Here is a 27,799-nt window from a genome sequence, read left to right as displayed (position 1 = left end):
TTATAAAACAGAATAAATTAATCTCCAATTATTTGTGAACAGAACTTGCAGTCCTTCTCAAACATGTGGTTCAACTAGCAGTGTGTATGAGATTGCGTAGAATCTGGTATAACTTTTAATTGTTATTTTATTTGGTCCGTTGTTTATATTTACAAGCAGTGCATTTTATTCTTTTTTTATAATCAATAAATACATAATAGCTCACTGCAAAATATAAACCTTTAAATCCTAGATGTAACCAAAGCCTTAAAACAAGGGAGTTCAAATGTAAAGCAGACTAAGTAGGCACAAAAGGTACAGACATTGAGAGCAGGTGTAAGTTTCAGTGAAGAGGGCCTCTCAATACTGAATGGCAAGGATATCCCGCTCAGGTTACCGCTTAGCCCATTAGAACAATGGAATTGAAAATGGCGCATCAATCCTGGCTTCTGATTATCCCCTTTCTGCGCTGAAGCCAAAGAGCAAAATGAGCCAGGCAAGCATGTGCCTTAATGGCATCAGATCCACTGAAATAATCCCAGTGTGCATGGCTCAATATGTTAGATTTAACAAACAGCTATGGCGGAGCTTATACAGCAATTATAGAATTAAAGAATAGTAAGAAGAATTGTACATTGTTGACTACTATTGTGAAGTGTTGTGTAATGATGTAATGTATGTGAGAATGGAAGTGAAGAGTAAACAAGATGGATGAAGTTTGCTACTTCTGTCTCGTGTGATTCATTACTTAATAACTGACAGACACCACTCAAAACTCGGTCACATGTTGAAATATAACAATGTTAGGATTGTTTAACTTCCAACTTTCCATTTACAAGCATATATATGTAACCACTGGACTGGTGTGTTACTAAACTGAACCAACTAACAAGACTTTTGCTGAGGTACTGCGGGCTCATGTAATTGGGGGTATGTTTTACATAAAAAAAGCAACAACCACAAAAAACAATATACTTTCTCAGTAAAATGTTGGTTTCTGGTTATATATTTAATCAGTGTAACATATCTGCTAGTTAGGCTTAATCAGTAAACACCATTTTGATATTACAAGGGAAAGGATATTAAAGGATACATACCAAACTGTATGCCACTAAACTGATTTCATTGCTACACTTCAAGTACATGTATTTAATAGTTCTTTTGTCTATGCATCCATATGTACAGTTTTTCTCAGTCGATTTGACACATTTCTCCAAACTCAGATCACTGCTCTCAAAACAATTAACACAGTAATCTGAACAATTTGTAATGGTCCTAAACAGATTGTAAGTTTTCTTTCATTTCATACAAATTACAAATCACAAATCAAGAGGAAGGGTATTACTGAGAGGGAGAGGAACAGTGGAAGAGGTAGAAAAAGATGAGGGGCAAAGAATAGAGGGTATAGGAAGAGAGGAGGGAGAAGAAATGGGTAGAGGGCAACAGTATAATGGAAAGAGCAAGAGAAGAAAATAAGAAGACATGGACAGAGAGAAAGGGGAGAGCAAGGTGTAAGAGGAGGGAGTAGAGGTAGAAGGATAAAGTACAGACAAGGTTTCAAATGAAATCAAAGCCACCTAAATTGATCATGTCATAAATTATGGTCTTTCCTTGAAAGAAGGTAGACTGAGAGTTCAGCCCATTGAGCCCAATATAAATGTTGTGCCTCAGTCAATGTCGCTGGACAATGAGGAGGCAACATCACTATGTGTGCTGCAATTTCAGCCACTGGTGTTGTGGCACACAATGCTGTCTTGGGGCCATACAACACAGGAAAGCACCAGAATTTCTTAAACTCCCTCAGTGAATACCACTTTCCGCAGGGTGACCAGGAGCAAAGGGAGCAAAATTTTGTAGTTGTTTGGGACAATGTCCACTTTCACCATTGAGCACTGGTGCAAGAGTGGTTTGAGCATCACCCACATTTCAGGATGGTGTTCCATCCACAATATTCTCCTTTCCTGAATCCAGTTGAGGAGTTCTTCTCCTCTTGGAGATGGAAAGTATATGATTGCAACCCTTACAACCAAGTAAGTCTTCTTCAAGTGATGGAAGAGGCCTGTCGAAAAATTGAGACATAAGGATGGATACAACATTTTTCCAAGATGCATGACTCATGAATATATATGCTGTGACCAGATGTAAATGAGAGGCAAGATCAATAAAGTTCATTGATTCAGTGATTGCAGTAGGGGAGAGTGGGGTAAGGTGAGCCAGTGGGTAAGTTGACCCACCTCCTGTATCTTGGCAACTGTACCATTTTATTATCATGTGACCATATATTTTAGAACCACCCATAATTTCTGCCAGACTGTGAAAAGGAGAAGCACATGGGAGGAATGGAAGTCACTTATTTACTTTAAAAACTGCTTTTGGCTTGTCAAAGTAAAATTTTAACATAACAGATGTAATGGCTGTTTCATCAAAGCAAATTTGACCAGGTCTAAAAATATTTATGATGCATATTGGTTAGCAACGTATAAAACCATGCAAGTCATTTAGCTAAATATTAGCATGAATTGGTAAGCTAGCTAGCTTTCCCTAAAATGGCAGCCATGGGGCAAAGTGAGCCAAATGCTGTGGGGTAAATTGAGCCAGCGTTTTAACTTACCGCACCATAAGGCATTGAATTTAAGTTAAATCTGAAGTATAAACTGGTGTCATTTCAATTTAATATTACGCAACTGGTTTAGTTTATCTTTATTTTTGAGTTTATTTGATAGGAACAGTGTACAAGTACACCAAATACTTCTCTGATACGAACCAGATGATGTTTAATCATTTATATCTTTCCATCTGTAGCCCCTAATGGCCTAACGTGGTCGACATTGAAAAAAACTACCATGTCAAGAACCTTTTGACTAAAATGTTTATTAGTTTCAGTGACATTTATTCATTATTTTCAATCATATTTAGTTTTTTTATTTAATCTTACTCAACAAACTCTCTGTTTAGTCTGTTTATGGGAAGGTTACAACTTTGGTGTTCAACATATTGTTTCAGAAATGCAAACAGTTAAAGGAAATTTGTTAAATTAGTTTTAAAAATAGGTACAGTATCTTTAAAATTTCACATGGGTTTGAGTCAGATTCATTTAGATCACTCAGTTTACACCCACCTACTGACTCGGATCAACTTACCCCTAACCTGGGGTAAGTTGAGCCAGAGGAACATTTTTTTTTTTTATAAGAAGCCATATTTTTAGAACCCTTTGTCATAGATGTATTCTGATCATTTAAAATGATAGGAAATATCCTGAAATTACTTTAAATACTTTCATTGTACTTCTGCCTTATTTTCCCTTATCATGAGGACCACATAAGTAAAAAAATGGCTCAACTTACCCCACTCTCCCCTACATTTGTTTATTTATGGTTGAAAACTTGCTATAGGCTACAACTAAACTTGTCATTAAAGAACTTTGAAGAATAAGATAAAAGAACACAAAAACCATGTATTTTCATTCATGCATTTGTGTCAATTTGTTATCAAATCAACAGATATCACACTTGTAGTTTTGATGATAGTATTTATTTTTGATACATGCATTACTAAAATGCAGTGCTTCATTATGCAGTGAATATTGAACTGTTTCGCCAACATAAGAGTGTGCTTAGTTTGCTGTGTTAATTGTTTTGAGAGCAACTACATTCATTTGGAGAAATGTGTCAAATCGATTGAGAAAAACTGTAATGGTAAATAAATACTAAGTGACGGGATATAGTTAGTTAGACGGAATAGTTAGACGGAACTATGTTTGTACAACGGATGTAATCTACCCGAGCGAATCCAACTGTAACACACAGGCGACTGTCAAGAGCAGGAAGTACATCTTTTTCATTGATCTCAGCTCTGTTTTCCCCATGAGATAGCAAATTAAGCATCTTGTTTCAGTTGTCATGCTGTAGAAGGTAAGCACCAATGGCTGAACATCACTTGTGATAGTTGTCGCTTTCGAAACAGTCGGTTTAATGCTGCAGCTAACTAGCTAGCTTGTAAGTAATAGGCTAATTTGTCTGACCATCGTCACTCTCTCCAAGGAAAATTAGATGCTTTTGGTTCCTTTTTTATTTATTTGCCTCCGTAATGAAATTTATGTTCCTAGCAATTAACGTCCTTGTTAGCAGCAGTGAATTTGAAAAGTAGAAAAGAAAAAGGCAGTTTATTCGCTTTCAAAACAATCTTAAACTAAATAATTAAATTACATAATTAAAAGAATTAAATTAAACTCAGCTTTTGTCCAAGGTACATGTAAAGAGTAACATGGTCTAAAAGTATTATTGTAAGTAGTAGGCTAATTTGTCTAACCATCGTTACTCTATACATGGAAAGTGAGACGCTTTTGATTCCCCCTTTCCCCCCCATCAGTTATGAAAATCATGTTCCTAGCGGTATAGGTCATATATTTGAAAAGTAAAAAAAGCAGTTTATTCACAGCATATTTGCTTTTCAAACAATCTAAATAAATTACATTACATAAGCTTTAACAAATGAAAAGAATAACATATTACATGTCTGATAAATATTACAAAGTATTGCCATGAACACGCATTGTCCTCATGTATTATATGTTCCTTTGGAGGTGTGGATGACCATCTCAATAAAGTTTATTCTGTTTACAGGTCAAAGGCATGCACTCCAAAGTCAATGAAAAAAGAGGGAACTGTAGACTCAGACCACACTAATGCTGATGATCAGGTATTTTCATCAATGATACTGTCATTAGAGTCTAAATATGAATTATTTTAGATCAGACATGGTGTGGTAATGATCTGCTTTCTATTTCTGCCATATATCTTCTCATAAGCCCAAGAATGGCATCTGGAATGCAAGAGAAACAGTACACACCATCTTTGCTCAGTTTTTTCATCTATAACCCTAAGTTTGGACCACGTGAGGGAGAGGTAACTAGTCTAAACAATATTGATTTTGCATAGTGTTGTGTTTGTTCATCATAATTAGGCTGACATGGAATCTGAGGCCACAGAAAGCGTAAAAGTGTAGTGTTCTCAGCTCCATGTAACACATTTGACCACAGCAAATGTGTAAAATGTTTACAAAATTCATTTGGGTTTGGTAATAATGTGAAAAGTGATTAAATGCAGGTTAAAGTCATGTTTTGGTTATTATATGTTAATCATACGTTTATAGAGCTGTTATTGTGCATTGTAGGAGGAAAAGAAAATATTGTTTTACCACCCCATCGAAATAGAGAAGAACGAAAAGATTCGCAATGTTGGACTCTGTGAGGCCATCGTTCAGTTCACCAGGTTAGCACTTTACTAATGATGGAAAGAAGAGTGGTGGACAACTTTTATTAAATAAAAGGCAGACATGATTGACAGAGATTTTCTTATTTACAGAACCTTCTGTCCAACCAAACCAGCTAAATCCCTTCACACTCAGAAGAACAGACAGTTTTTCCATGAGCCAGAGGAAAATTACTGGATGGTCATGGTACATCTATCAGTGATGTTTTGTAGAGATTTAGTTTCACTAGCCAAACAAAAGAAGACTTAGAATAAAATCAAACTAATCTGACACAGTGCTGCTGAAGTATGTACTAAGTACCTTTTGAATTCCTCTGTCAAGGTTGTACGAAATCCAATGGTTGAAAAACCCAACAAAGATGGTAAACCACCCACTGTAGAATACCAAGAAGAAGAGATTATTGTAAGTAATATGTGGAATGTTAGTTGAAAATATTTAAAAGATAAATGTTCAGGCTGGAGTCAGTAAGATTTTTTTTTTTAAATGAATAATTTTATTCAGAAAGGACTTATAAAACGGATCAAAAGTGACAGTAAAGACCTTAAAAACCTTATAAAAGACCTTATAATTGATATAATATAATTGAGACCTTGATTTTTCTATTAATTTTTTTTTTTTTTTAAATAAAAAAGCATATTAGAAAGAGTAATGGCTGCTGAAAATTCAGCTTAGCAATCACATAAATATAAATTACATTTTAAATATATGTTAAAATATAAAACCGTTATAATATTTCACAGTATTACTGTTTTTACTTTTGATCATTAGTCAAATAAATGCAGCTTTGGTGAGTTTAAGAGATTTCTTTCGAAAACATTCAAACAATCTTACTGACCCTAAACCTTTGGTTGTTATTGTAAACTTTGTTGTAGTGTAGACTGAGTTTTCCCCCATCTTTGTCTTCTAGGATTCAGTTTATGGGTCTGTATTACAACAGTGCTACAGCATGTATAAGGTAAACACTGTTTAATCTATTATTTACATATTAGTTATATTGCTTTCTCCTTAAAGTAAACAGCTGATGTTTTTTGTTGTTGTTGATCTTTAGCTCTTCAACGGCACATTCAGCAGGGCATTTGAGGCTGGTGGAGTGGAACTGCTTACCCAAAAGCTTGAAAAGTTCTTTTACAGGGTAAATAAAGTATTAATTAAGAGAACCCAATCCTTCAATCAGATAAAAGGTAGACGGTGTATACCTTTGGTCTGTGTTGTGCATGCATATGTATGTCTTAAAAGGGACAACATCAATTTTAGGTTTTGAATATTGTTTTCTCTAGTTTCTTTATAGTCGTACTGTTGTCCTGCCATGTGAGCTTGTTTGCCAGACATCTCAAGGACATCACTGATCATTTGACTTTGAAAATTAAATTTCTGCAGACAAGCAAAGAGAAAATCTGCAGTAGTTCAACATTTTGGATTTTATATCTGGTGTCAGATTTAGCATATATTTGCAAATAGACAATATGAGCCATATAATATATATGAACAGGAGGCCCTGTCTTATTGGTTCTTCGGTTCAGATTTCCTTGCTGAGGGCATCATGCTTACTCACCTGTCTAAATAATTCAGTTTGGGTCAAGGGAAACCCTCTGCGTCACCCCCTCCCTAACCCAGGCTGTGCCCTGAAGCTCTCAGTGAAAGTGCAATTTGTGCCTTAGGTTAAATGTCACTGACTGCTGTGCAAAGTCACACCAGAGCTGCATCTCAGCACGTCAAGTTGTCAGATTACATTACGTCAGCCTTATAAAGGACGCTTTGGTAATTTCATCCATGTTTGCGGTCATAGTGTTGTTGTACAGTTTCTTCTGGGATTTCTTGAGAAGCAGAACTTCAGACCTGATACTGTACTGTACTTGTCTATACTGTATATACTTTATTATTTTTATTATTTTATCTGGTAATTATGGAATTATATATTACAAAGTAATTGGCGTCTGGAGAAGGATATTGAATATTGTTCTAAAAATTGAATATTCAGTCTTCTCTTGTTTTGAATATATATATATATATATATATATATTCAATATTCAATTCTCTCTCTCTCTCTCTCTCTCTCTGTCTCTCTCTCTCTCTCTCTCTCTATATATATATATATATATATATATAAAATTATTATTATTATTTTTAATGCAAAGTTTGAATGCAAATTGTGGTTATCTTCTCTGTGTTAGTACCTGCAGACGCTTCATCTCCAGTCATGTGACCTGCTGGATGTGTTCGGCGGAATCAGCTTTTTCCCTCTGGACAAGATGACCTACCTAAAGATCCAATCATTTGTCAATAGAGTAGAAGAGAGCCTGAGTCTGGTCAAGTACACAGCCTTCCTCTACAATGATCAGCTGATCTGGTGAATGTCAATCTATACACCCCTCACAGTTGTTTTTAAGTACCCCTATTATGCTTTTTCAAATATTTTTCATGGTTTGTGAATGTAAAATGTCTGCAAAGTTTTAAAGATCAAAGTGCACGACAAATAAAATTATTGTCTCCTGAAAGAAAGAATCGATTCTGAACTGCTGAAACGAGTCGTCAACAATTCCAGTCTCACCTCTTGTTACATACCTACTTAACAATGTAACAAATTTGCATAATGGCAGCCTATGGATTTTATTGGCTGCCCACGAACAATGTCTACGTGGACAAACCCTTAAACACTGTAGTTTCAGCTGACGCCTGGAAGAGTTTGGTTCGTGTTGTCGACATGTAGAGAAGGTGCTGTTTTCAGCGGTGTGAATCCACTTTGCACGCACTTCAAAAGAATGAGGACTCGCATTGGAATAGATATGGAAAAAAACAATGCCATCGTTCATATTACTGCTTATCAAGCACTGAGGAACCCAGAGCCGATACACACTGTAAGAGGTAGACTAATCACAACAGACTGGGCCGTCTGACCAATCAGAGCAGAGTAGGCCCTCAGAAAGGAGGGATTTAGGGAGACTGAATCTTCGAACAAACTGTTTTCAGAAATTAGGTTATGTACAATGTATATAATGAGAAAATTAAAGTGTTTTTTGACCTTGGATGCATGTAAATCTATTGTAGGAGACCTCCAAAACAAAATTAGGAACCTTTAAAATAGCATAATAGGGGCACTTTAAAGGGATATTTCATCCAAATATGAGAAATCTTTTAATCACTCTTATGTTGTTCCAAACCTGTATGACTTTATTACTTCTGAGAAATACAAACGAGGTTATTTAGCAGAATGTTCATGCTGCTCTTTTCCATACATTAAGAGTGAATCATGATAAGGGGCTGTCAAGCTTTAAAAAGGACAAAAAGAGTCATATTTGAATATGTCCATCTTCAAATCACACATTTGAGATTTTTTTAGATGGACTATACCTTTTAAATATTTTTTTTTTGTTTTTAATTACAGGTTGAAAATAATTACTAATGTGTTGAATTAAGATTTTGAAGGATTTTTCCCCGAAACATTTATAAACATCACTCCTACTGCAAATGAGTGACATGAATGAGGGTTTACCTTAAATAACTGAGTGCCATAGAGGACAGGAAGTCTGAGAGATGAGACTGCAGGGACATCCAAAGCGACACAGCCAAAGCTTCTTAATCACGAACTGTCTGGCACAGGGATCCAGATAGACTTAAAATATGACTTTTAATCCTCTTTGTTAAATTCACATCATGACTTTCATATCTTGTTTTTAAAAACTGCTTTCACAGAAGTGCCTGATTTTATGCTTGTTTAATGTTGTTTGTCTTATTACCAGTTTAAATTGAAGTGTCTCATTGATAACATATTACCAACTACCACATTTTGTAAGGCACAAGACATTTAAACAGAATTAACATTATTTCTTATGTTTGAATGAGCATGTTTGTCTGAGTTTTAGTCTTATGTTCTATGCTGTATTTTGCAGGAGTGGTCTAGAGCAGGATGACATGCGCATTCTGTACAAATACCTGACGACCTCACTGTTCCCGCGGCACACTGAACCTGAGGTGAGACATAGCCTGAGCATCTGTACATCAAACATTTGTAAGCCCTAGACAAATAAGCTCTGATAGAAATGCCATTTTAATCAGTTTCCCTTTTTACCTGACAAGTCTAAAACTGTTTGTACAGTAGACACTAGGGGCACATTTCAATGTGTTAACTAAATCGCCTCCATTATAATCTTAATATAATACTTTTTTAAAGCATTTTAGTCCCCTGTCTGTCTATCAAGTAATTTTATTTGCAAATATCATATGTGTGAATTGTTATACACTACCGTTCAAAAGTTTAGGCTCAACATCTTTTTGGCTTGAAAGAAGTCTATTATTCTCACCAAGCCTGCATTTATTTAATCAAAGTAAAAACTGTGAAATATTATTGCAATTTTATATTAATTCATTTTATATTTATATAGTTTTCTATTTAAATCATATATTTTAATATGTAATTCCTTTTGTCACATGACCCTTCAGAAATCACTCTAATTTGCTGATTTGGTGCTCAAGAAACAGGATTCTTGATGAAAAGGAAGATTTTTTGTAACAATATACTGGTATTATAACTTTTGTAAGAGTATAATGCCTTTATAGTCCATGCTAAATTAAAATTATTAAAGTATTAATTTCTTAATTTCTTTTAAAAAATCTGTCCTTAAACTTTTGAACAGTAGTGTATAGTTAAATTAATTATATATTTATTAAATATTAAAATTTCTGTTGAATGAATAAATATATATATATATATATATATATGTTGGATACAATCACTTTGAGTTTAGATGCAATGTAAACTGATGTCATGCTCTAATCATTCACTGTGTGATTTTTTTGGAATGTGCTCAAGTCATGTGCCATCTAAAGCTGTGTTAACGAATGATCTTGTGTGTGTGTGTGTGCAAACATTCGGCAGCTTGCAGGAAGAGACTCTCCACTCAGGCCAGAGGTGGCTGGGAATCTGTTGCACTATGGGAGGCAAGTATCCAAATATTTCAGGACTAGAACAGCAGGCACTTGGCCTTCTGCCTGTCTACTTGGGCTCCAAGCTTTGGGGACACAAGCAGCCAAGCGCAGCGCTAAGACAACACCGATCAACCAACACTGCCAAATATCAGATTGCACAAGGGTAATTTAATTGCTTTGGTGGCAAAGAGAAAACAATGAGCCTAACAGACTTCACAAAAGCCTGTCTGATTGTTCGACAAGTGGATGATGGCACAGTGGGGTTGTGTTTGACTGATAGCAATAAGATTTATAGATTATTCTCCTGAGAATAATTTTCAGAGTTTCTTTGTTGGTGTGTCTATAGTGTGTAATGAGGGTAATGAGAGCGTATTCTTCAGAGGGTCGGCTGTGACTCATGCAGCTCTGTCCCACCCCCTGGAAGTTGACAGGACAGTGTTGCTGGTAGCAAACTGTAAAGATGGAGAACTATGACTTGGCACTTATTCACTGGCCATGGAGACAATCACAGATTATTCATCATTTGAAAGAGATATTTGTAGATTGTTGTCTTAAGAGGTCATGTGAATATTTGTATTGAATATTGAAATGTTCAGAGTTGTACTGACATCTTATGTTATGAAAACAGATTTTTAACAGGACCAGCAAATCTTAAAGATCCAGATGCAAAATTCAGATTTCCTAGGATATTTGTGAACACGGAGGACAGTTACGAGGAGCTACATTTGATTGTCTACAAGGTGAGAGAAACACTCAAACATAACTCAGTTATTCTTTATATATATAAAAAATATATTCTTTATATATTTTAAAGGGTTAGTTCACCCAAAAATGACCCATTAATTAGTCATTAATTAATTAGTTCACCCATTAATTACTCACCCCCATGTCGTTCCAAACTCGTAAGACCTTTGTTCATCTTCAGAACACAAATTAAGATATTTTGGATTAAATTTCTTTTTTATCTCCAGTAGAAAGCAACGAAATTACCACATTCAGGGTCCAGAAAAGTAGTAAAGACATCGTTAAAATAGTCAATGTGACAGCAGTGGTTCAACCTTAATGTTATGAAGCAATGAGAATACTTTTTGTCCGCAAAAACAAAACAAAAATAATGATTTTATTCAACAATTTCCTCTCGTTCTCCTATGTAGTTTACGCTGAAGGCACATTGCAGAGCTTTCGTTTTCTTCGTTAGAATGCCGACTCTGTATAGGATGGCTCCTGTGTCAGCATCACACGCATGTGTCTTGGTGCTCACGTGAACAGGCGTCAACCAATACTGAGCCGGCGTTCAGATGTAAACACGGAATCACTGCACTGCGTCAACTGCGTAGGACAGGTGCCCCCCTGCGTTTATTTAATTTCACTTGCGCCCCCCCAACCAACGCAAACATCATGCATATATGACTTGATGCTGTTGAGCATCATTGCTATATTACTTAATATGCTGCATAAAGTGTGCAAATCCCATTTCTACGCGTCTCGTCGCACATTGCCACAACAGCTTGAGGATGTCTACACTGGATGCAACAGTGACCATTGCAAATCCATTTGTTCTTTGTGTCAAAAGTAACGGAGTATGTCAGAAATAGAACGAGGCATCAATTTACTGTGGGATTTTATGTGTTGCATCGCACCGCTCACGTCCGGTGTAGACAGGATATTCGTTAAAAACAAAAAAATTAAAAATATAAACAGCTTACCGACTTTAGAGTGACGGCTGAGCTTGTTTTTCATTCAGTTTAACCTTAGTTTTTATCATCTATGATATTCTTGATTTTTACAAGCCACCAGTCTATTTTGTTTTTAGTTGTTTTGCTAAAATTCAGTTGCACCAAACCTGCTGTAACCATAGCCAATGATTAGCTGGGAGAATAGTCAAATTGCCCCCTCTAGTGGATGACTAAATATTTGCTAGTAAAATCTCACATTTATAGCTGTTTCACTCCAGTGTGTGCTTCTGAATTAACAGGTGCTCGCGGGCCCCCCCCATAGGTTGAAAACCCCTGGCGTAGGAGACTGACAGGGTAGAGAAGAAATTGTTGAATAAAGTCATTTTTTTTTTTTTTTTTTTTTTTTTTGCGTACATAAAGTATTCTCGTCGCTTCATAACATTAAGGTTGAACCACTGTAGTCATGATGACTATTTTACTACTTCTCTGGACCTTGAATGTAGTAATTAAGTTGCTTTCTAATGGAGATAAAAACCACTTGGATTTTATCAAAAATATCTTAATTTGTGTTCTGAAGATGAACGAAGGTCTTGCGGGTTTGGAACAACATGATGGTGAATAATAAATGACAGAATTTTCATTTTTGAGTCAACTAACCCTTGAATCAATGAACTTTTCATAGATATTGATTAATCATGATATTGATTAATTACTTAACATCCATGTTTTTATTTATTTATTTATTTATTATTAATAAAAACATTTTTAATAATAATGATAATTAATCATTAATATTATCATTTATATTAATCTATTATTATTGTTATTTCTAAATATAAATAAAGATATTTTTCATTATCTTTACTGAAAAAGAAGCAAGTTCATGTTTTACATGTTATTACATGTAACACATGTTGAATGTTACTTATCTAGGCAATGAGTGCAGCTGTATGCTTCATGGTAAATGGTAAGTGTCTTTTTAAAGCTATTTTAACTTATTATGCTTTTTTGTTAACATTTGACTTATATTAGGAAATCAGTCAAATGTTAACTGTTCTCTCAAACTCTGCTTTCCTCTGTGCTCATAGCGGCAGTGGATTTGAGTCGTGAGTTTTGTGAGCAACTAGACAGCCTGGTTGGTCCTCAACTAACCCTGCTGGCGTCTGACATATGTGAGCAGTACAACATCAACCGGAGGATATCAGGGTCAGTACTACTCCAGAGCTTCACTTCAAAAATCAAATGTTAAGATGTGTACTAGAAATAAAAAAAAACCTCAAATCATTAAATGATAACATAAAGGTATACTTAAGTGTAAGTGTAAAGTTTGGTGGAGGGGGGATTATGGTGTGGGGTTGTTTTTTGGCCCCTTAGTTCCAGTGAAAGGAACACTTAATGCTTCAGCATACCAAAACATTTTGGACAATTTCATGCTCCCAACTTTGTGGGAACAGTTTGAGGATGGCCCCTTCATGTTCCAAAATGACTGCACACCAGTGCACAAAGCAAGGTCCATAAAGACATGGATGAGCGAGTTTGGTGTGGAGGAACTTGACTGGCCTGCACAGAGTCCTGACTACAACCCGATAGAACACCTTTGGGATGAATTAGAGCGAAGACTGCGAGCCAGGCCTTCTCGTCCAACATCACTGCCTGACCTCACAAATGCGCTTCTAGAAGAATGGTCAAAAATTCCCATAAACACACTCCTCAAACCTTGCGGAAAGCCTTCCCAGATGAGTTGAAGCTGTTATAGCTGCAAAGCGTGGGCCAACTCCATATTAAACCCTACGGATTAAGAATGTAATCGTAAAGGCAGGCGTCCCAAAACTTTTGGCAATATAGTGTATGTATGTTGAGCTGTCACTGCAACTCTTTCAAATGAGTCCTGCTTCACTGCTCGCACATCCATCAATCTTAAATGACTGGGTCATCCTGTGACCCAGGTAACCATTCAGAAATATGGACAAGGCTTTCACTCACAGGCATTCCACTGTATCATCTCTCTTCCAGTAGCAGTTACCGGAGCTTATCCATTAATCATATCTAAACAGTGTGTCCTTATCTTACCTGAGCCCTGCGTGGTATGCAGTATTGTTTTGTGTGGTACAATCCCTCATATCAACTTACATGGCACTTATCACACTTTAAGGACACATAACTGCTTTTATTCTTCCTTGCATGTTGCACTAGGAGGGAATACTGTAGCACAGCTTTAATAAATTTTTCAAAATTGTTGTTGTAGGCCAGAGAAGGAACCTCAGTTTAAATTCATCTACTTCAACCACATGAATTTGGCTGAGAAAAGCACCATCCACATGCGCAAGACGGCCAGTGTGTCCCTCACCTCTGTCCATCCGGACCTCATGAAAATCCTCGGAGACATCAACTGCGATTTTGCACGGTAAGCAGTGCCATTGATTTTATTAAAGAGGTATTTATTGAAGGCTTTGTATGTTTGAATTGCATTTTGTAAAAGTATTTTGGAATAATGCCGGGTGGACACACTGCACGATTTTTAAAGTCGTCGGATCTCTGTTCTTCTCACACTACACGACTGACTGGGCTAACATTTAGTTGCTGTTGTGTGCACATTACATGACCGATCGGAGACAGGGGGTCACACATTACACAACATTTCAATAGGAAGAATCGCTGACAACTCTGTCTGGTCTACAAACTACGTTTCACAACCAAACATGCAAGAAATGTTACAGGAAATAATGTAAGATCACGTTTGAGACAGGAGTTCTCGCGCAAGTGGTGAGTGAAAATCAGGGCTAAAATCGTCCAGTGTGTACGAGGCATAAATAGATGTATAGGAAAAAAATGAACACTGACAATTTTTTACCAGAAAATAAATCAGTATTTATTGGGATTGTTCACTAATAATTGCATGGTTTATTCATGTTCGAACGCACAAAAGAACTTCCGCCTAAAAGTACAAACGTTATTGATGAATCATGATTTGTTTTTGAAAATTTTCATACACTGATATCACACAAATGTGTGCGTGTGCACGGTTAGTGAATGAAACCCAGTGTCTGTGCATATTTTGTAGGGTGGATGAGGATGAGGAAATCATTGTTAAAGCGATGACCGATTACTGGGTTGTTGGAAAGAAGTCTGATCAGAGGGAGTTGTACGTCATTTTAAACCAGAAGAATGCCAACCTCATTGAAGTGAATGGTATGCTAAATTTATTTACCAAACAATGAATTGGTGAATATAATGGTGGTGAAATTATTCAAAATCTACTAGTTAACATTTTATCACAGTTTTTTTTTTTTTAAGTTGATTTAAAAGTTAGTGTGTTGAAAACCTTTCTTTTGATATAAACTCTCACCAACCTTCTATTTGTGTTACAGAGGAGGTGAAAAGGCTGTGTGCAACACAATTCAATAATATTTTTTTCTTGGACTGAAGAGATATGATGGGCATGGACTACTTCACTACACTAAAACTGTCAACTGTTCAGGTTTTACTGACAGCATCAGTGTAATGCAATAATTGCATTGTAAAAATGATTTTTCACATCATGCAATTTTTTAGATTTTTATTTAATCTATACAAAAATGTGGTTGCTTCCTTGTAATTAATTATAAAATCTGAATTTTACTGTAATTACCTCTTTTCATTTGGTTTTTTTTTTGTACATATTGTCATGTTTAAGCATCCATTAGCTATCCTCTCTTTTGTGTTTCATTCCCATTGTTCAGATTAATTTTATCCCTTACAGATACAATTAGGATGAAATTCAGGATATGAATCTGTCAAGCTATTTTTTTTTCCTCTTATTTTAAATGTCATCATGTCATCAGTATCATGGTTTAACATACATTACTTAAAAATAAATTTACAGTTTCATTAAATGTAGTTTGCTGTTCTTGTTCAAATACACATCACTGTTCAAATTGTTATAAGATCTAAGAATAATTTGCTGTCATGCTCCAGTTTTGATACAGATTTCAAGTCTCTGACTGCCTCATGCTGATTAAGACAAGAGTTGTATGAAGCGTATCTGATCCAGATTTTCCTTGCATATTGAATTATTATTCCAGCTTTCATGTAGCCTTTAAGTGATATAAATACTTGATTCTGGTTTATAATCATTTTCATACTTTGAATTTAGTGTCACAACCAGTAGTTTTATGATTTATAAGTTGTTAGCCTGAAAAGTGAATGTTCTATGATGAAAATTATTAACCTTACATGGCTTGGGAAGAATTGTGCTAATTGCATCATACAAAACGCCAGAATGTATGATTATATCCGGACATCTGGTCAAGGTGATCCACCTTGACTTTTATCCTCAGCAAGAGGCTTACCTTTCCAAATACAATCATTCAAAATAATAACGGATAGAGCAACATGTAGCATGTGTGATTTATTTATTTATTTGAGGAATGTAATGGATTAATCGTCTGCAGTAGTCCCAAAAGAAATATCACCTTTGAAATATCATAGACAGCTGGTGAATTAAAGTAATAACATATAGCTACAGTACAGCGCCTCTTATCAGGGTCAGGAGGATGTGTAAATGGGCGGCGCATAACTCGTCATCAAATTTTAACCAATCAACGGGGGGGTTCTCTGTTGCGGAGAAGCCAATCAGAAGAGCTATATTCACTTTTCAAAACCTGCCCGCCATCTTGTGTATGTACGTTTAGGACATGTAAACGTTTGTTTACGGAATATAGATATTGCGAATTATTATTTAGTCTTTGGATATAGCATTCTTCACTTCCGGAAACCCACCTTAATATAAAGGTAAGAAATCGCTCTTATTATTTCTATCAGAAGGTTTACAATTAAACTTAGTTTGCCATTGTGTACAACTTCCAAACGTTCACAACGTATGGTTTGGTATAGTGAGCAAAATTGTGATCATGTGTTGTTGCTGTGTTGCTTCAGGAACGATAATATTTGAATTTTATATTACAAATGTGAATATAAAGAGTCCTCCTATAAGAAATAAACATGTTTTTTTTGTTTTTTTTGTTTTTTACTTTACTACATTTTGGTTGTATTTGTTTTGTTTTTTATCTAAAACAAACCAAAACTCTGACAGGATGCTCAGAGAATGAAAATGACAAAGTCAGTATGTCAACAACAAAGATATGAAAGTGTTTAATCTCCCTTGAAAAAGTTGATAAGCCTATTTATTGATAAGCTGTCCTAACTAAGCAAAATTATGTTTATACAGGGTTGTATTATTTACGTTTAGTTTTTCTGCATTTGCTCTAAAAACAGACCTGCATTATAAACAACTGCAGTTAGTCAAAGGGGCAAGAGTTTGTCTTAATTTTTAGATCTCAAATTAGATAATCTACCTGTTTAAGTAACTTAAAGTTATGGCCAGTCTTAAAGAAAAAAAAATTAGATGACTAACTATGACTTAGATGACTAGTCTAAGAGGTTTATGCAACTGGCCCCTTCAAACAAGTTTTGGGTTACGAGTCACGACCCACTAATAGAGAACCACTGCATTAGGTAATTTACTGTTCTTGTTGTGAAAACTTTTGTAGGATGGACTCTCGCTTCGCTCACCTGTACAAGCGGGACAGCAGTGTGTCTATGATCCGGCTGAAGATGTCCAGACGTAGGTCTCAATCTCAGAAAGAGAACCGAGAGAAGATCCAAAACCTGCGCAGGCACCTCGACCAGCTGCCGGAGATCGAGCTCTCAATGGATGTGTCCAGCATCATGGCCACCCAAGACAAAGCACCCCAAACAAATACAGCTAATGGTTAATATCGTAGTTAGTTTTGTTGTTTGATTCTGTGTTGGCATGGCCTTGTTTTGAAGTAGTTACCATTGTACTTAACAGATGCAAATGCTGCAGCTGAGGAGAGGAAAAAGATGCTCGCTCGCTACAAAGAAAACAAGATGTTGCAGAAAGAGAAGGAAAAGCGTGAGAAAGAAAAGAAAGGCGTGTTTAAGGTCGGCCTGTATAAGCCTCAGCCGCTTGGGTATCTGCCTTCCAACACAGCTGGACCAGGCAGAGGCAAGGTGAGTGATGGGAATAACAAATAACAAGTCAGACTATAACAAAGAGTACTTTATTTCCCATCTCATTTCTCCTCATGACAGATCACAGAAACTAACCAGTCCACACGAGTGACCCGCTCAATGATGCAAAATCAAAAGGTATGTAAGTGTGTAATTTCTGCACCACTACTGTCACAAAGTGAAATGACAAAAAATGCGAGTTTTCAAACAAATTTCCCTGAACATTCCCCCTGTCTGCCATTGGTCAACAACAAACATATAATCTTGCTGCTAACTCGCACCATTGGTTGAACCAATGAATCCTGTGTTGAGCTGGTAAGGATGCTCAAACAATGGCCTACATGGAAAGAACTGCACTCATTAGCTTGTTAACTTTATATACACACTACCATTTAAAAGTTTGGGGTCCGTAAGATATTTTATTTATTTTAATTATTAAATCGGCAAGGATGCATTAAATTGATCAGAAGTGACAACAAATACATTTGTTACAAAAGATTTGAAAAAATACTTTAGGAATAAAAAATTCACTGTTTCCACAAAAATATTAAGCAGCAGTTTTCAAAATAAGAAATGTTTCTTGAGCAATAAATCAGCATATTAGAATGATTTCTGAAGGGTCATGTGACACTGACGACTGGAGTAATGACTGCTTAAAAATCTGCTTAAAATTACAGGAGTAAATTAAATTTTAATTTGTATTAATATTTCACAATATTACTGTTTTTACTGTATTTTTGATCATTGCATATTTGATAATTCCAGCCATGGTAAGCATAAGATACTTCTTTCAAAAACATACTGACCCCACATTTTTGAACGGTAGTTTTATGTTCTCTTGCCTTTGTTTAAATAAATCTGAACATATAAGTATGTGTATGTTGTAACTTTTACCTTTGGATTTCTGTGGTCACAGTTTGAAATCATGCCATTTTTGTTTTTTTATTATGTACTTCTGTTTTTGTTGTTATTACAGCCTGCAGTTGAAAGACATGCTGTTCCAAAGAAAGGTTTGTCCTGCTCGTTTAAATTGTCTGGTTTTCATATTACCAAATGCAAATCATTATAATCAATCAAATTGAAATGGTTTCGCTGCCGTTTGTCTTGAAGCAAACTTTGATGCCTTCATGCTGTTGTTGAAGACTCTTTGTGTTTGTACAGTTGAGACCGTATCGACCACCAGAGCTCCAGCCAAGAACAATTCCAAAGCTCTGACTACTACCAAAACCAGAGCAGCTACAGGTAATACCACTCACTTAATTGTAGGAATGTGCAAAATGTTCACCCAAAAATTAAAATTGTCACTAATTACTCACCCTCATGTCGTTCCAAACCTGTAAGACTTTCGTTCCCTTTTATTTTCGTTAGGCTTTTATTCACATTTAAACATTGATCAGCGAACATAAACAGAAGCTCAACTGAACCTGCTTGACGCGTGAGAACAAACCTCTTCCGGAAGCTCAAACGTGCTCTGTAACACATGTTCTCGCATGTGTCAAGCAAACATGCTTGAGCTTCCGTTTACCATAAATGATGTGTGAGGTGATGAATGTTTATATGTGAATATAAGCCTAAATTCAATCTGTTCATCTTTATAAAGTGATCGTGTCCCTTCAGAAATTTGGACTAAACCGTTTGATTGATATGGATTAGTTTTTACAATCTCTATCTCTTTATGAACTTTTTGAAGCGTCAAAATTGTAGTAATTTTATAGCTGTTTATGGAGGGACAGAAAGCTCTCAGATTTCATCAAAAAGATCTTCATTTGTGTTCCGAAGATGAACAAAAGACTTATGGGTTTGGAACAACATGAGGCTGAGAAATTAATGACAGAATTTTCATTTTTGGGTGAACTATCACTTTAATTTATATATGTACACTACTGTTCAAAAGTTTGAGGGTCAATAAGATTAAAAAAAAAAGTTGCTCACCCAGGCTGCGTTTATACAGAAATACAATAAAAACAATTATATTTTTAAAATATTATTACAATTAAAAAATAACTTTAAACTTTTTAACATCTTAAAATTAAAAAATCTTCAGAATGATCTGTCAGAAATCATTCTAATATGCTGCTCAATATTATTGCAGAAATTGTGAAACTTTTTTCTGGATTCTTTGAATTAGAAAGTTCAAAACTGGAACAGAAATTTGTTCACATAGTCTCTTTACTGTCACTTTTTATCAATTTAATGCATCCTTGCTGAATAAAAGTAATAATTTCTTTAAAAAATATTACTGACCCCAAACTTTGATGGTAGTGTACACTTGAATTAAGAGCCCATGCAGAGCATTATTATTTCTTTTACAGTTGAACCATCTGTGAGAGCTCCAACCACACGATCAGCTGCTAAAATGACACCGGTAGCTGTGGTTAAACCAGCTGCTGGTGAGTTTTATTTTAACATAACATTTTAAATCTTGGGTTTTTCAGAAAACTTTGTCTCTGTGACACACTTTCTCTGTGTGATTTAGATTCAAGGACTACAAAAACGAGATCAACTGTTAAATGTCCTGCAGCGCCCTCTTCTGGCAGAGGCAAAGCCACACAAGGTAATGAGGCTACAGTTGTTTTCTATTGGCATATTTTCTGGTATTGTACATGTTATTGTTTTATATTGCCACAGTGTTGCTCAGATGGAAGTAATGTTGCATCAGTCCAGAACTACAGGATATTTGTGTATGTGTGTCATTAATCAGTACATCTCATTATCTTACACAGGCAACACAAAGACAAATATTGAAAATAAGGTGAGGTGATCTGTCATATCTATCTTTTTGGTTTTGTAATTTTCTGAAAGTTAAGAATTATATTTTATGCTTGGATATTTTAGCCGGCTGAGAAAAAGGACACTGCTGTTAATTCTGTGGTTTCTGAGGAAGAGGAACCCAAAGCTGCTCCCCCCTCATTTGCTCCTCAGGGATTCGTGTTCCAGCCTCCTGTTGGTCTTAGTTCGTTTGAGCCTGCACCCCTCTCTCCACGTTCAGCCAGTGCCTTCCTCTCACCAAGGTACCTTTTTAATTTCATTCTGATAAAGTGAATGTGTGATAACTGTAAGCTTTGTTATTTAAGCTGGTCTGAAATAATACTATCATATTTCTCTTTTATAGCATTCTTTCTGAAGCCAGCGTGGAGCCCACCTTCCCCTCTCCCCCAAAACCTGTTGACCCTGCTTCTTCACTCTCATCCCCTCCACCTTCTCTGTCAACCCCTCCACCAGATCTTCCCACAAACCCTCCCTCAGTGTCCTCTCCTCCTCCTGCCCCATCCTCCCCTTTGCCGTCCACCTCTGCAGCACCATTCCCTCCTTCGTCCCCCTTGGAGCCTCAGCATGATGTTGCATATTTTAGGTGAGGCAGATATCTACCTTTAATAGAACTGACTCATTAGTATGTAGTAGTAACTTTTTATTAGTGTTTTAGTAATGCATTAGTCTCCATTTATGCACAGCTTTCTGGGATACTTTTTCTGGATTGGTCAATTGTCTTTATTTTATTTTCATTAGATATTATACAATTAACCAGCCATTATATCAAATTACATACTCTACTGTTTTAAAGTTTGGAATTGGTACAATTTTATTATTATTTTTTATTTTTTGAAAGAGCTTTTATTACACTATTTAAAGGATTAGTTCACTTTCAAATGAAAATTAGCCCAAGCTTTACTCACCCTCAAGCCATCCTAGGTGTATATGACTTTCTTGTTTCTGATAAACACACTCGGAAATATTTTAATACATTTCCTGACACATCCAAGCTTTATAATGGCAGTGAATGGGACCCACGAGTATGAGCTTAAGAAAGTGCTTCCATCCACATCCATCCATCATAAATATGTACTCCACACGGCTCCAGGGGGTTAATAAAGGCCTTCTGAAGTGAAGTGATGCGTTTGTGTAAAAAAAATAATAATAATAAAAAAAAAAAATCCATATTTAACAAGTTATGAAGTAAAATATCTAGCTTCTGCCAGACCGCCTTCTGTATTCAAGTTACGAAGAAAGTGTAAACTGGCGTTGCGTTTGACACTTTTTTCCGTAAGTTGAATAGGGAAGGCGTAGGACATAGTGTAAGCTTTGTGAACTGCAAGAGTTTTACACTTTCTTCGTACGTTGAATACAGAAGGTGGTCTGGCGGAAGCTAGATATTTTACTTCATAACTTGTTGTCATCCTTCCTGAATAAGTGTTAATTTCTTTAAAAAAAAATTGCTGACCCAAAAATTTTGAGGGGTAGTGTAATGTTTCACTGTATGTGTTGTTTCAATAGGGCAGTGATGGCCAGCGAGACTGAGCGTTTGACTGGACTTTCTGAGCTGTGGGAATCACGATTTGATGATGCCTCTATCCCGGAAGAGAGTAAGGCTTTAGTTTTGACCAGTATTCAATTCAAAGTTGTCCTAATTCAACAACAAAGTCTAACACAGTATCCTAACTAGGTTTGACGCAAGCTTTCCAGCAAGGAATAATTTCTGTCCACACTGAAAGTGAAAATGGCACAGTCACAGCTAATTAGAACATATTTGATGTTTAATATCGTTACTGTCGGGCGGAAACCTCCTATCTCCAGAAATGCTACTTTTTTTCTTTTTCTTTTTGTTGAATAATTAAACAGTGTTGTCAAAGTTGATATAGTGGCTTTTTATGTGTTCAGACACTTGCATGTGCCATTATATTAACATTTTACCAAAATCAAGCTCAAATGGAGTTACAAAGTTTTTGACCAGAGACTGTCGAACATATATGTTGTATCAGTCATTAGAACGGCCTCATCTGAGGCAGTAAGTGCATCAAATTACGTTTTCATAAAGTTTACTGTAGATATGTGGACACTCAGTTTTTGGTCATTTGGCCATCTTATTAAAGATAAAGTTTGTGCAGAGGCTATTTAAGACAGTATTGGCTATGACTCAACAATAAATGCTAGACTGAGACACTCTTCTCTGTTCCTCATACATAAAACAATAGCCTTTATAAATATAGTGATTCTTGAGTAAAGAAAATGCTAGACTTATTCAAACAACCAGTTCTTAACTTACCCTTGCATTGTATACAAGTAGAGATGGTCTAAATGTGTATGGTTCACTATAGAGGCGGGGTGGAGTTATGAGGTTTTACCGTCAGTTTGAGGATCCAATGGAGATACAAGGTTTAGTCACAAGCTTTTTAATACTTCTCATTGGTTAGATATTTGCAAAACCCACAGACAGACGTAAAGAGTGACCAACAGTAATGAATTACGAAAAAAATAAAAAGACAAAATATGGATATACAAGGTTTCTGCAAGACAGTGATGATATACAGTTATATGAAATAAGTATATTTCTCCTTGTCCGTGTAGTGCGAGACCGGATGCGCACTGCTGTGGGCCAGGCAAGACTGTTGATGAAAGAGCGCTTCAGCCAGTTCAACGGGCTGGTGGATGACTGCGACTTGGGGCGTGGAGAGAAAATAACAACCTGTACTGACTTGCAGGGCTTCTGGGACATGGTGTACTTTCAGGTGTATTGATGTTCCCTTTTAAAAATGCTCAAATAACATCCAACCCTTGTTTAATGTTGTTTTATTTGATTTTTTTTAAAAATAGGTGGAAGATGTTAACAAGAAGTTTAATGCCTTGAAAGAGGCAGAAGCAAAGGATTGGAAAGAGGAAGTCAAGCCTGTTGCCAGAAAAAGAGTGGCCAAAGTAAACAACATAAGCACCATCTTTTAATAATAATTAATAATTTCAAACATGAAGTGTAATTCTCGTATCCTGTCCTTTTATGCTACAGAAGCCTCCTGCTCTAGGAGGGAAGGCCGGAGCAGGTGGAGGTGCCAGTGCTGCAGCGAAGAGTCGACTGGCTGCTGTGAAGGCTGCTATGAGAGCCAAGCAGACTGAACAGAAAGCTGTCGAGTCAGACAACATCCAGGATGATGCAGGCCCTGCTTCCACACTGCCTGCACAGACTGTGGTGTTCCATGGAGGTTTCTTCCAAGTGGAAAGCCCAGTCAAGCCATCAGGTAAGAATAAACTTTACTGGTCTTCAGTAAGCTTGAGTTTTTTTTTTTTTTTTTTTTTTTTGTGATATTGAAAATGGTTACAAGAAATATGACATTTTCAGTGGTATACAAAATTTTGATATCATAACCCTATTTAAAGCAAAAATAACTATATCATGACATATCTTTATTGTGATGCGAAATAAATTTACTCATCGTGATCTAGGATTTTAGTCATATTCGCCCACCCCTAGATCTGACTGTACTGACAACATTGGATGAGAACTAAACTGAGATGGATGACACCACCATTTTCCACAGAGCTGCTTTATAGCTAAATTAAACTCATTTCATATTTGATGATTTTTACAGTTATTGAACGGAACTGAACTGACCTCAGCTGAACAATGACACTATTGTCTTTTTAAAGCTGTTATTTTCAAATACTTGTTTTTATAGTACAATACTAATATTTCTTTAGTATTTCTTTTTATAATTTAAATAATAAAACAATTCTTGTTGATATAGTCATAATCAAAGGGAGAAAAAAAAAAACAGGTTTTCGTTTTGTCTTTTGATCACATGCCTAATTTCTGCCTCTAGCCATAAAACTCCAGGATTAAACTTTTGTCCAGACTTAGCAAAGTTATAATTGAGAGTAATATTTGAAGTATAACCTAAATATTTTGAGTATAAAAAAACTCAATATTTAAGTTATGGTATTCCTTAGTCTAGAAATTTATTTATTTATTTTTACTGCAGTCAGTATCCTTTTTTTATGTTGTCTTTGTGTTTTTAATCTGTCTAATTTTCTTCTTTTCAGGTGCTGTTAGACGATCATGTCGGATCAGTACAGTTTCTTCCCCCTGTGGCTCTAAGTTCAGCACTCCAGGCAGGCAGTGCAGATCTAATGCAGTCTCTCATGCCTCCCCTCTTCCCTGTGTGTCTGCCACACCTTCACGAAATCGTCACCCCAAAGTATTGCCTGCTTCCACCCCTCTACGTTCTGCTGAGCCCCTGCCACAATCTCCCAGAGCTCCTCAGATCAGTCCTGACCACAACCAAACCATACACGTTTCACCAGACACAGAGCCCTGCTCCAACAGCCAACCTCATTATGATTTAAGCTCCACCTGTACCTCACACACTCAACCAGATATCAGTAATGGACCAGAAAACAGTCCAGTAGACCAATCACATTGCTTACCCAGCCAGTCCGAGCACCTTGCTGATTGTTCAGAACCTCAGCTTGAGGACTGCATGCCAGAGTATATGCTCAGTCCTTCCTCCCAAGAGGACCCACAAGAGGACATGGTCTCTGAAGAGAGTTTGCCTGCCTCAACTGGAGTAGATGCCGGTCTAGATACTCTTGCCCAGTGCTCATCTCACACCTCTTCCTCAGAAGCAGACCAAAATGCCTGTGCACCTGCTTCCCCTATCCTGATGCCCTCCACACCAACCAAAGATCTCAGCATTTCTACAGATCTCAGTAATGAGGTCATTTCAGCCTTTAATGGGTATGCTGTGCTTTGTTATATTAGGCCATCTAATTCGTAACACATGAATCACTAAACATGGCACAATTCATAATCTTTAATGCTCTTTCCACTGTTCATACAGCTCTCCAAACAGTACAAATGTTGAAATGACTGGAAATCAAGAAGATGAGGTGATTATCTACCAAATCCAACTAGAAAAGCACAATATTGATTTAGTGTGTGTGTTTGTGTGTGTTTGTGACATATCAGGACACAAATTTGTATAATGACATGGGTATGACATAGGTATTAAAAGGAGAGGGTGGCTTATGAGGACATTACCCCATGTCCCCATTTTTCAAAAGGCTTATAAATCATACAGGATGAGTTTTTTTTGAGAAACTAAAAATGTGCAGTTTTCTGTGATGGGTAGTTTTAGGAGTAGCGTAGGGGGATAGAAAATACGGTTTGTACAGTATGAAAACCATTACGCATATGGACTGTCCTCAATTCACAAAAACAAACGTGTGTGTGTGTGTGTCTTTATATACATACATAAACACACACACACACATATGTGTGTGTATATATATATATATATATATATATATATATATATATATATATATGTGTGTGTGTTTTTTTTTTTTTTTGTGGGATCCGTTTATATTGGATATTTAATTATTCAAGCGTCCTCTATTTTCACATTGATTACCTTTGTCATTATCAATAATAATATATGGATTATTAATACTAATACATTAATAACACTGTTAAATGTAACCTTTAGCAAATCTCAAAATGAATATCCATTTTTTTCGTACTGTACATTAAAAACTAAAATCAGTCATTTTAAATGCTACAAATAAATTTGGGCATCGCAACATTAGTGGTTTTAAATTTATTTGGACAATTTTAATATCAGCTATTTATTGGTTATTGGCTATAACAATAGAATTTTATTGGCTTATCACTATGGGCTAGCAAAGCTACACTATGTAACTGTCAATGTAACAAACAAAAAAAAAAAAGTTATTAATGACAAACCATGTCTTTACCCTGTTGCATTTTGATAAACCTATAATACATGAAATATTTTAAAGTTGGATGGATTTTGTGGGACATTGCATACATAAGCCATTTGCCCATGCGTGGCATGTCAAATCCGTACACTGAGGAAAAATAGTTCTGGCTGTAAGTACTAATGTGTACAATAATACCTTGAAACACATTAATCTGTGCAGAGGAGCTGAGCTGAAGCACAACCAAAATGTTCTTCGCTAGAGGGCCAAAAGTTACATAGTGTAGCTAACCTTTATTCTGTATCCCTAAATCCTACTATTAATCAGCAGAGCTTTTTTTCTTTTACTTGATAGTTTATGGATCATGTTCTGATACATTTTTCCCAGGGTGCTACTGATTTGGACTTTGAGCGTTACCTGCAGCCAACAGTGAGATACAGCATGTCTCCGGGTCTTGCAACAGAGAGGTTCTCCCTTGGAGTGGTGGATGCTGAGATGGAGAGTCCTGTGAGTCCTGTGACTCCGACAGAGGAGCATCCTGTTGACGTCTTGGCAACACCTACAGGTACATTATGTCCCTGATATCACATAATGTTATTAATGCTCACAATATGGTTTGTTGGGGGGCACGTGGGCACTCACTTCTCTCTCTTGCACTCCTGTCTCAGCTCTTCCCAGATTGGTGTTCACACCCCGGACCAGTCAGGTGGATTTAAATCTTTCCTTTATAAACTGTCATTTCCTGTCTTTCAGTAGGGTTCCCACAGTTTTCCAGTCATGGAAATTCACTCAGAAGGAGCCATTTTTATCTGATTAAATATTTTATAAATGTAAACTTGGAAAAAAATGACTACAGAATTTTTCATGACTTCAGATTTTGTTCATTTTAATTAATAAAATCTTAAAGACTTTTATTAATTTTTAGTTTTTCAGGCCCGGAAACCACCATTTTATAATTTTCAGGTGTTTCCAGGTTTTCAATGACTGTGGGAACCACTACTATATCACAACTTCTGAGAGTTGTCAGTATTTTAATTTTATTTATTTTTTTACATATTTTCTTCCCATAACCTTGTTGTTCTCTGGTGTTTCAGATGTCGGACAGTCTGTTGCTGTTCACCCCAGAGCAGAAGGAGAGAGTGAGACAGTCAGTGTGTGAACGTGACCTGATCACATTCACACCTCCCACAAACAAATAAAAGCACATCCACTCATTTTTTAAACGTGGATAGTTTTTATTTTTATTTTTTGCTTTGTTAAACTAGATACCTTTGATACTTGTGTATCTATTTGCTACTCACTTTTTGTACTTTATAATGAGCACATTTAGATACAGCAATAATATCTCTATGCAGTTTTGACTTCAGAAAATATTGTTTTTTAAGGCTTTTAAATGTCAAAATTGTTGTGAATGCCAATTAAAATCATAAGGACAAAAATTATGTACTTCTGTT

The 27,799-nt window shown here is 36.1% G+C and overlaps 2 protein-coding genes across 3 annotated transcripts; both read left to right on the top strand.

The window, feature by feature from the left end:
- Window positions 1-3,722: 3,722 nt before the first annotated feature.
- ccz1 (CCZ1 homolog, vacuolar protein trafficking and biogenesis associated) lies at window positions 3,723-15,721 on the top strand. Its single transcript, XM_051914295.1, has 17 exons — window positions 3,723-3,890; window positions 4,602-4,677; window positions 4,787-4,883; window positions 5,152-5,249; window positions 5,343-5,436; window positions 5,572-5,652; window positions 6,158-6,205; window positions 6,299-6,382; window positions 7,422-7,597; window positions 9,138-9,219; window positions 10,124-10,185; window positions 10,802-10,913; window positions 12,783-12,816; window positions 12,938-13,055; window positions 14,095-14,253; window positions 14,911-15,038; window positions 15,218-15,721. The coding sequence occupies exons 2-17, from the start codon at window positions 4,664-4,666 to the stop codon at window positions 15,271-15,273; spliced, it is 1,443 nt and encodes a 480-aa protein (XP_051770255.1). The 5' UTR covers window positions 3,723-3,890; window positions 4,602-4,663; the 3' UTR covers window positions 15,274-15,721.
- A 738-nt stretch (window positions 15,722-16,459) lies between these two features.
- Window positions 16,460-27,787, top strand: dlgap5 (discs, large (Drosophila) homolog-associated protein 5). 2 transcript variants are annotated; one of them, XM_051914287.1, is made up of 20 exons: window positions 16,460-16,619; window positions 17,378-17,598; window positions 17,680-17,861; window positions 17,943-17,999; window positions 18,838-18,871; window positions 19,023-19,103; window positions 20,174-20,251; window positions 20,338-20,415; window positions 20,585-20,613; window positions 20,697-20,872; window positions 20,974-21,213; window positions 22,134-22,222; window positions 23,205-23,365; window positions 23,451-23,549; window positions 23,638-23,866; window positions 24,669-25,362; window positions 25,466-25,514; window positions 26,733-26,910; window positions 27,014-27,051; window positions 27,440-27,787. In XM_051914287.1, exons 2-20 carry the CDS (start codon window positions 17,379-17,381, stop codon window positions 27,542-27,544), a joined length of 2,817 nt encoding a protein of 938 aa, XP_051770247.1. In that variant the 5' UTR covers window positions 16,460-16,619; window position 17,378; the 3' UTR covers window positions 27,545-27,787. The 2 variants fall into 2 exon arrangements, with proteins under 2 accessions (XP_051770247.1, XP_051770248.1); XM_051914288.1 differs by lacking the exon at window positions 27,014-27,051.
- Window positions 27,788-27,799: the final 12 nt, after the last annotated feature.

The sequence above is a fragment of the Ctenopharyngodon idella genome, chromosome 12 (assembly GCF_019924925.1).
Source record: "Ctenopharyngodon idella isolate HZGC_01 chromosome 12, HZGC01, whole genome shotgun sequence".
In the NCBI taxonomy this organism is placed as follows: domain Eukaryota; kingdom Metazoa; phylum Chordata; class Actinopteri; order Cypriniformes; family Xenocyprididae; genus Ctenopharyngodon; species Ctenopharyngodon idella.
Note: the sequence above shows the minus strand (reverse complement) of the source record. Positions and strands in the feature narration are given on the sequence as shown.

Bases quoted from the DNA above. Each gene is read 5' to 3' on its own strand.
- ccz1 (XM_051914295.1), top strand. The intron at 6,206-6,298 runs GTAAACACTGTT...GTTGATCTTTAG, and splicing joins AGTGCTACAGCATGTATAAG to CTCTTCAACGGCACATTCAG. The intron at 9,220-10,123 runs GTGAGACATAGC...AACATTCGGCAG, and splicing joins CGCGGCACACTGAACCTGAG to CTTGCAGGAAGAGACTCTCC.
- dlgap5 (XM_051914287.1), top strand. From the start codon at position 17,379: ATGGACTCTCGCTTCGCTCACCTGTACAAGCGGGACAGCAGTGTGTCT. The intron at 20,873-20,973 runs GTACCTTTTTAA...TCTCTTTTATAG, and splicing joins AGTGCCTTCCTCTCACCAAG to CATTCTTTCTGAAGCCAGCG. The intron at 25,363-25,465 runs GTATGCTGTGCT...CTGTTCATACAG, and splicing joins GTCATTTCAGCCTTTAATGG to CTCTCCAAACAGTACAAATG.